Source organism: Cynoglossus semilaevis, chromosome 2 (genome assembly GCF_000523025.1).
Source record: "Cynoglossus semilaevis isolate Cse_v1.0 chromosome 2, Cse_v1.0, whole genome shotgun sequence".
Taxonomy (NCBI): Eukaryota; Metazoa; Chordata; class Actinopteri; order Pleuronectiformes; family Cynoglossidae; genus Cynoglossus; species Cynoglossus semilaevis.
Genome location: NC_024308.1, coordinates 9990218 through 10000388, shown reverse-complemented (window position 1 = coordinate 10000388; position 10171 = coordinate 9990218). Strand labels below are relative to the sequence as shown.

At 41.3% G+C, this 10171-nt stretch overlaps 1 protein-coding gene across 3 annotated transcripts in view; it reads right to left on the bottom strand.

Annotated features, from left to right (window-relative positions):
- trabd2b (TraB domain containing 2B) overlaps positions 1-10171 on the bottom strand; it is an 88632-nt gene that overhangs the window by 14060 nt on the left and 64401 nt on the right. For all 3 annotated transcript variants that reach the window (XM_008336326.3, XM_008336320.3, XM_025065242.1), the window contains exon 5: positions 9218-9392. In XM_008336326.3, the coding sequence (XP_008334548.1) occupies positions 9218-9392 (175 nt within the window). The remainder of the gene's footprint in view (positions 1-9217; positions 9393-10171) is intronic.

The following is a 10171-nucleotide window of genomic DNA, read 5'->3' as shown; positions in this document are numbered from 1 at the left end:
ACAACAACAACAAAACACAACAACAACAACTCAACACAGGAAGGAAACAAACAGGGCAACTAAGAACAGAGAACAATGGCCGCTTGGAAAGAAGAAGTACAAAAACACAAACACAAATCACACAAAACCCAGAGAAACAGAGCTGTTGACTCTCAACACAACAAAAAAAACCCACAACAAAACACAACAACAACAAAACACAACAACAACTACAACACAACAACAACAACCTAACAGAGACTGAGAGAGGTTTATATACCCAAGGCACCAGGTGAGACCAGTGAGACTAATCACCAGAGAAGCACAGGACACAGGTGAGTGTGATGAAACTAATTACCCCAGGAGAGACAGACAGAAGGTTAGAGAGACAGACAGAGGGGAAGAGAGACAGACAGACGGGCAGAGAGACAGACAGAAGGGCAGAGAGACAGACAGAGGGGAAGAGAGACAGACAGAGGGGAAGAGAGACAGACAGAAGGTTAGAGAGACAGACAGAAGGTTAGAGAGACAGACAGAAGGTTAGAGAGACAGACAGAGGGGAAGAGAGACAGACAGAAGGGGAGAGAGACAGACAGACGGGCAGAGAGACAGACAGAAGGGCAGAGAGACAGACAGAAGGTTAGAGAGACAGACAGACGGGCAGAGAGACAGAAGAGACAGACAGGCCTGACAACACTACATTACTCAGTGTACGTTGTACTGTTGAAGAGCAGAAAGTACCACTACTATATACAGTACAGTGTGAGGGTGAATGCTCTCTTATCTCTTATATTTAGTTAGCTTTAACAACAGTGGCGCCACCATGTGTTTTTTGTAAACATTTTAACAACATATTATATAAATATTTATTCCCGTCATTTGTTCATCAATGTATCTTTGCTTTAGTGTACTGCAATACATATTTGTTTGTGCATTTACAAATTTTAAAGTTAATATGCTCTCAAGCATCTCTGCAGCTTAAAGAGCAGAACACTATCACTCTTTCCATGAACAAGCCATGAGTAATCCAGAAAAGATTTTAATAGGCACGCCTTGCTCTGCATTTCCATTTAAAGTTGCTGTACTAGAATCCCTCTATTAATCACGCAGCAACAAAGAAGAGCTGGAAGGGTTGCTGTGCACGGAGCTGCAGAAATAGTTGAGCCAGTGCCTTTGAAACAGAGCATCTCTCTGACTTGAGGTGTAAATCTCTGAAACGTAGGACAGACAAGTCCACAGGTCAGTCCAGCTCCAGGGACAAAGAACATTACAACTCTATTTCTCGGATCTCTGACTCGTTCTACATCACCTCCACGACTTAACTTCAGACGTCCATCTCTCAGCACCACTCCGAGGTGTCATGAGTGGCAGCTGTTGACAGAGTTGTTCACGTCCTGGTTCTGCTTGAATGTGAGTCAAACACACAGATCAAGGGAGCTCGAGAGGGTTCTACAGCTGCGTGTTGTGGGCCTGACACCGGTCTCTGTCAGAAAGGCCACAGCTCAGCGCTTTCAATGTTAGCAGCTTTAAAGCGATTCCCCATCTTTAAATATTTAGACTGCGGGAGCCTGCGCTGCAGTCCGTAAAGCTCTCCTGGTGGGCAGAGAGAAAGTGAAGAAAGCAGACGAGGTGAGGGAAACTCAAAGAGACACAGAGACAGAAAGCAGTGGCAGTGACGGAGGAGGAGTAACAGGGTGCAAAGAAACAGACACAGAAAGAGAGGGAAAAGAGCTAACGACATTAAGTGAAAAATTGCGCCCATTGTTTGTTTTTATTCCTGTTAGCTGTGGTCATCACTCCCTGCTGGGGACCATGGGATTATAAAGAGCAGCTGCTCCACCGCAGGAGAAATATTTATTTCTCATGGACACACGCACGTAATGGAAGGAGCCGTGGTTCTCTGACAGAGTTCTGTCTCAGGGCAGATTTTATCGTTCTCATCTCTTGCTCAGATCCTCAGCAGACCTGCTCTCCGTTTTTATACCATTTCAAACAAAACTTTTGATGAAATTAAAACATGTTTCTCTGTAAGCCAGTTGGCTTCAGATGTTTTTGTTTAGTCTGTATTAGATTGCATATCAGAGACTTAGCTACCAGTCCAGGGTGAACACTCTCTATATCTGTAAGGCCTGCTGTGACCCTGTACAGGATGGGAAGGTAAACGGATGGAACTGTGATCAATTTGTATTATTTCAAGTCTGTATGTATGACGGTATAATAATAAAAAGTTCTCGGGGGGAGGGAGGACAATAGGCGAACCGCTGCGGAAGTGAAAGTGGTCGCAGCCACTGACAGGCTGGTGCAGCGTTGGCATGGAGACGACAGTCTGCGTTTACACACACTGGCCCAATCCAAATACACAGTGGAGGAACACAGGAGTTTAGTTTAGTGAGTCCATTATTAACCACCAAAGAAAATAAGGTGGTCTACGGGATTCACAACCAATATTCTGTCCTTGTAGGTCTACAGAGAATAAAGCTCCTGCTTCAAAGGTTCTTCTGAGAATTCTGGGTAATCGTACGTGTGTTAAAGACTGTTTAGTTTAATAGACCTTGAATAAACATAACCATATCAGTATATGGTTTGTGTGTCAAGTAAAACATGTTTTTTGAAATAGAATATTTTCAATACTGATACTTCTAAGATGAGCATAGACAAGGCTAGCCGCACCAATTAGGGAATTGATGACTTCCGTTTTCTGGCGTTTAATCTGACAATTAGTCGAGGTCGAGTCCATATAGAATCCCCCTTTAGAGTGCATTTTTTCCTTTTTATTTCAACTTGGGAAAATCAACCCAACATACCCACCCACTCAGTCAAAATGTCATATCCTAGGGAAGTAACAAGGCAACTGGCTCGTATTAGCATCAAGACCTTACATGTGTAAGGAGGTCTTCAGGCCAAGTTAGTGCTGCCTGCAAAACTATTTTTTAATCTTCCAAAATTCCTTAAAAAACATTTTAATGATCAATGATTAAAGAAAGGGAAATGAAGTAAAAGATAGATGACATTCAGAAGTGACCTTACGAATACAATTCAGTACTAAAACATTTCTTTAAAAATCCCTACAGCATGAACTGCGTATGCTCGTGTGTGAGAGTTCTCCTAACTGTCTTTGCTAACAGAAAGCAGTGTTCCACAGGGTTCTGTTCTCAGGACCCACAGACCAGCTGCTTCTCATTCTTACCATTTCATCAGCATTTTATTTACACCTGGGACAACAGGTGAATGCAATTAACTACCAAGTAGGAAAAGCAGCATTTTTACGAGCTCCAGAAAGCAAACCTTTGTATTCTAGAGTTCTTTGGTCTGCATTCCTTCTGCTGCGTGCACGTCGGCCAAAGAGCTTTAAAGATCAAAGGGAGCAAGTCTGAATTTAAGACATGTTTATGAAATGTAGCATTAGGACATGTTGGCTGGAAACGTACGTGGTGTCCTGTCCTTCTTAATGAGGTGTTTTATACTGTGTACAAATTACTGAGGTACAAGGTACTGGAGCGTATCATTTACATACATTGCATACCATATCTGCTTATAAACATTTAAATAGAATATAATGTTATATTAAAACCTAACCTGAAGCATATTTTACCACATATCTGACCAGTGGATACATAAAGGAGATTACAATTGGCTAACATGAGTGCAGAGACAGATTCATCTGTTTTTTACAACTGCAGTTTACCACTGTAGTCAACTCATGTTGTGTTTATAGCTCCCCCTGCAGGACAGGAAGAGTGGGCATAATACATTTTTGTATAGGCCAGTTCTTCACACTAAGTTATTGGAGAAACTAGGTGACAAGTTTCAAGGGACCTTTTTGTTTAGGTCTTTAAATTCAATAAAGTATGTAATTAATAATTCACCTATTTAAAACATTAAACATATAATATATTTACTTAACCAGTGACCCAGGAGCTACAACAGGAGATGACTCCATCGCGTTTAAAGAGAAATAATTGGGTCTAAATGACCAACACTGACCTCTTTTATACTAAATAAGTTAAACTGTCTGCCTAAACCAAACTGTCATTTAAGAGTGTGTAATATGGTCCTCCAGAATCAGTCTTCCCTGCTGAGCACTGAGTGCAACATGTGACCCACACATGTTATCTCACTTCATAAAATCATCTGCATGAAGGGAAGACAATGGCGTCAGTTCAATAAAGAGCGAGACGGCACCAGATGGAGAAGATGAACTCAGGCGACAGACAGCAGCCTAGAACAGACCGACTGTAAAGGAAGACAGGGAGGAAGGTAATGAGATGGAATGAGAGCTATTTATAAAGCTAAGCTCCAGAGGACTGACATCAGGGCTGATACAAGCCATGCAAGGAGAGCTCCAGTGAGAGTGACATGCAAACCAGCAAAGGCATGTCTCTCAGTCATCTCCTCAATGCCACACCACCACAAATGGGTGCAAAACACATGGCTGCGCTGTAACTGCACAATGGATTATTACAGGTCTGTCCAGTATTATATCATAAGCTGAAAAAATCTGCTCTCAGGAAACAAATGTGTAGTGGATTAGACATCAAAACAAACAATAGGACATGTGTATTTTTGACATTAACTACTCGTTTTTTTTTGGGGGGGGGCAACATATCTGTGGGTATCATCTGACTTTGTGTCGCAAACATACACAAACCCACGTGTGAGTGTGTATGTGTATAAAATGTTGTCTAGGCCACAGCAGCGTCAGGAAATTCCTTGGGATGTTTTCAATAAGACGGAGCAGCAGCTGCCAGGGAACTGGCCAATGAGAACCTGCTGAAGGAGAGCGCAGAGTTCCAACGACACGCTGACTGCTCTCACAGCACTCACTCCGTTTTGGAAACCGCTGTCAGCCCAGTATTTACATGTATTCATATGTGCGCTATTGACTTGACTGAGCTCCTTTTTTTGTTATTGTCGATGAGTCAATAAGAACTCACCATGTTACTGAATATGTTTACAATTGCAGCAAAATGACAGACGCATGTGTACACTGTGTCAGACTGTTTTTGCCATGCAACTCTATCTGCAGGGAAAGTGTGACGTGCACCCTTGGCCCTGAGTGAATTACTACGTCAGGCCACAGTGGATGTCTGGGATTGGTACCAGTTAAGTAATACTGATAGTAATGGTGTTTACCACAGCCCTGAAGAACAGGACGACACAGTGAGGAGAACCAGGGGGATGGAAAAGCTGAAGAAGTTTGATCAATATTCATTTAGAGATACAGTGTTTCTTAGTGGAGGCAGATTAACTGAGTGTGCATGACTTTATCTTCCTGTTAATGGTTGTTAATAAACACAGCATAAAGGCATTAGAGTGGCTGCTCCCACTTTTTATCATTAGAATACCAGTAAAAAGCATTAACATCACCAAATGATGGTGTCAGTGAAACAACTGAGAACAACACACACAATAAATTGTTTTCTACTTTTGGAAAATAAAATATTAAAAAAAAGAAATTCCACTAGCCTTTCACAGATGGAAACAAAGCGTCACGTATGTGATGCTTGTATTTTCAGGCTGAAATCTGGAGACTGTTAGCGATTCGTTCCAAATGAAGTCTCGTCACTTGATACAGTGCCAGTGTAAAACACACAGCAGGTGACTTAATACTGACAAATTAGAGAGTGAGTAACCAAGGTAATCTGCAAGTCTCTGTGTAGACTAATACAGTACAAACTCAGCACATAGAAATGATTCAAAATGCACTCTTTAATGCCGTCTAAAATATTACTGCCGACTACGTTGCTGCTGTAAACTATATGAACTTGGCCCAGCAGCAGACTCCAGTGAGAGGGCAGTCTATTTTACTGCCTCGAATAATTTAATTATGCCTGCTGGAGATCATTTAGCCTGCCACAGTCATTTGTAATAATAACCTGTTCCTGAAAATTAAGGTCAAACTCTGCTGCGGCACATGTGTTCATGTACATTTGTGCAGGATTCAGGAAGAGGCGGCAGTAAAGTAAGCATGAATCTGCTGCAGTCAGGACAAAAGCCTACTTTCTGTTTTTGAAAACCTCTGCGACAGGAAGGTGTAGGTGTGCATTAGAGAAAAAAAAGGGGGGGAGACTGGGAAGTAAGGTGCCGATCAGAAATGGATTTCCGGCCTGAGGCACTTTATACACACATCGTATAGTTTAATTGCCCTGTGAGAAAAACTGCTGGATCAGACTGAAACATCTGCACTTCCACAGAGCCATGACCCGAGTGCTGCCTCAGCCCGTTCCCGACAATCCAGTTTTCTTTTACACTGGCCAAGACTTCAAGGACTAGGATCCACGGTCAATGCAGCTACAGAAGGGTCAATATTATTTATCTGCTCTGTGTGGAAAAAAAGCAACCTGACAAACACAAAAACAGCAAACCCTGACTCGGCCAGAAGGAGCGCCAAGTCAACAAATGTCCACAAATCCCACATTAGCTTTAAAACATTTTATATTCCAGCCAGCTGTCTGCACTTAAACATGTGAAATAACTTGTTTTATCCCCAAAAAAATCGAATCATAAAGTTTTAAAATGATCACATCATCATACACCAACATGTGGATTGAAAATGGCTATAATTCATCTCCCTGTGATTAAAATGTCTGGAGAGTTTTAAGCCCTCACACTTTGCCGTCTTTATTTCTCATCATTACTCAAAGCAGTCGTTCTTACAGTAATCAAGCACATTTTGGCTGGTTCAAGGCAGGAAGTTGATTTTAGAGATGAGCCACGCTTCAAAAAGAGCAACGACACGGAATTCTGTGGATCCAGACTGTCGCCCTAATGCATTCTCGACTAACTGGATGATAAAATTTCATGGTTGGTTAAAGCCGATGTAAAAGTATTATAACAGGACTATAAAGACATGAGTCAACATCCTGAGGACAGGAGTGAGAGTGGAAAATAGGAAGCTTTGTGATTAAAGCGTGGGAGAAACTCTATTAGGCCTGATTTGTGAGGCGTTTAATGCCTGGTTTTTGGCAAGGCCTTATCTACAGGCTGTACGGCATTAATCATAATGAGAAACAAAGGCTCACTAATGAAGTCTATTACTCAATGTATTTAGAGTATTGAATAGCAGACGAAGTAAACAGATGCCAAGAAATAATGGTGTATTTGCATAAATAAATTACAGATTTAATTTTTTTTTTTTTTTTTTGGTTTTCTCTAATGGCCCTACTATAGCATGTGCTTTGGCTACGTTAGCATGGCGAGGTATGGGATTATTTAAATTGTGCATGTGTGTTTGTGTGCATGTGTTTATGCATGTTGCAACCTACAGCAGCAATGGTTCCTATCACTTCACACCCGCTGTCACACAGCTGCAGCCTGTAGGTGACCTGACACCTGCGTTCACCTCCCATCCACCCAGGTTACCCTCATGGGGAAGGTAAACACACAGCTGCTTTACTGAAGGGCAAAAATCCAGAGGCCAACCTGGATTATATTATGCAGGGCTGCAGCACAAATATCTGTAACGGTCAAATGTGCCTGCTTTATTTGCCCAGATGGAGTTTAGTGAAGTTTATGTGAAACAATATCCGGTGAATTGGATAAATGGATTTCAAACTCTTACACAATGATTAGGGAGAAATGTGTCTGTTTGTATTTGTGTCTGGAAACACGGTGGTGGCTGCAGCCCAATAGGTACTGCAGTTGTTTTGCACCCTAGAGGTTGTGGGTTAAATTCCAGATTGTTAATCTTTTTCAGACTGGCGCTTAATGCGGTATTTGCTGCACATCTGAAGTAGTCTTGAGCCAATGCATACGTGCTTCTCAACTAATGTGCATTAACTAATCCAGATAAGTGCAAACAAAAATGTATTAACTGAGCTTCTTTGCAACTGACACAGGCTGCCACGAGCATTTATGTAATGATGTAACAAACACATGTGACCATGATATTACTGTATGTCTCCACAACCAGTTATTAATATATTATCTACATATTATTTTAGGATCTCGTCATGTCAAGTGTTTTAGGTTGGATTTTTAAGGCCAGACCTTGAACACCTCACATCTAGATCCTTCCATTCATACTCCATATGCAGGCTGCCTGCGGCCTCCAGGGAGCAACATCACCTCAGATTGCACCACTCAGGTATGTGGCCCTTAGGATTTATAAATAAACTCTGAGCAGAGAGTATTTTATTAATACCAGAAGATGTTTATATGACTCTCTGTATACAGATGATATCTTTTAATGTGCAAGAGGACATGGCAGGTAACGTTAAGTAGAAAAAGAAGGACAGTGTCCAGAGGTAGGCTGTTTGGATCCTGTTCCTGAGACGGCGTGAGCTCCTAATTTTCCATAACAGCTGAACAGCAAAACATCAAATTGGCTGAATTTGTAAGTTTTACAGATGTTGTGCAGAAGAGAAATTACAATAACAGGATATAACATAAGCAACCTGTACCTGCAGCACACTGTATTTAAGCTCTCCTGACAAAACCATAAATGAGTATAATAAGAAACAGGACTGTTATTTTGTCTCGCACCAACTGCTATTTTTACATTTGGACACGGTTCGTTGGAACACTGCAGCTCCATTAGATTCCCATTCTTCTTAAATGGCGTGTAATCCAAGAAGGACGTCTAAACCCTGATGTCTCTATTTGTAGTTTGTGTTATTGGACAAATTGATACAGTTATACCACATGCTGCTCTGAACACAAAGGACTGGGATTTTCTGCTGCAATAAACACTGTTGTTCACAAATCCTTTTCACTATTTTCTCCTGTAAACACACACACACACACACATTTTTAGATGCCTACTAGAACATTAAACTCACAGGCGTTTACCCACCACCTGTTTCATGGGGAAACCCAGACACACAGTCATACAAGAGTCCCTCAGGACACACAACAGTTTAGGAAACATTAGCCACATTAGCCAGGAATGCTAATTGAAACAAACAGCTCATGGTTTCTTTATTTGTGAGACTGGAGCTGGCTGTAATTGAGACTTCTGTGCATGGGTGCACTACACACATGTCTGGGAAGGATCTGGGCACTGTTGTATATTATTGTTCCATTGTTCTCTGGTTTTGTTGTGAGGCACTAAAGTGAACAAGTGGTGCACCATTAACACCATAACTGGGGCACAGTCACTGCTGCAGGCCACAGAGAACCAGCTCTCTCCTTCACTTTACAATCAAACTTCAGAGCTGTGATTGGGGCAGAGAACCCCTTTATTTCTTCATCTGTGATGTGTATGACATAACCTGTGCAATAATTCAGACCGCCTCACCTGCACCAAAGGCAAAAAAGTAGGTCTGGTTCGGGTTTCTCTGCAGCAGAGCGGAGACACGTCGGGCCATTCTCTCGTTGCGTTTGTAGATGAGCTCCTGACGGAAGTAGCTGTCGATCTGCAGGGCCGTCATCCGGTCATGAGCTGGGAGAGAGCTGTTGATGAAGTGAGGCAGCTGGGGAAATGAAAGCAAAAATATTTGCTGAAAACAAATGTCACGGCGTGTAACAAACACGGCACGCTGAGAGAAAGGACAATTTAAAATTAGAAACAAAAAACAATAGAGGTGCCGAGAATACCCGAGGTGAGCCTGTGGTGTGAGAATTGGCAACTAAAAGTGTGTGTGTGTGATGTCATGATGACAGAAAACGTCCAGGCTGAGACTGAGTTAATCCTCCTTAATAGCATTTAAAGGAGCAGTTACCAGTAACAGTGATGGTTGTTGTTTTTTCTTCTATTCTGTGACCTACTCTGTTATTCTGTCTTACTGGCTTAGACATAGTTAGGTATATGTTAGATGAGTATGGGACATAAGACAACATCAGTATACAATAAGTCAACATATTACATCCATATTATGCAGAATCTGAATAATGACTTTGTTTCTTGAATGACTGAGTTATTGTTACTTCTACATCATCCATAGTACTGCAAATCAATATTTCCTAAATATAAAAAGTTACCAGTTATAATCCGTTATCACTGTAGTTTAGATGTTGGTATTGCACAATACTCACTGTATTAACCGGAATTCAACTTTTGTAAATGTCTGTTTATTTTTTTTGTGTTAAATCTGCTCAGGATTGTGAACAAGGGAGTTGTCAAAGCTTTGTTAACTTTTTTTTCTTTTTAATTTTCATATGTATGTTTGTTTTTTTTAAATAAAAAAATATATACGGTGAAGTTGTTACTGGGCAGAGTTTTATATAGACTCAATTTTATACATTCTATACA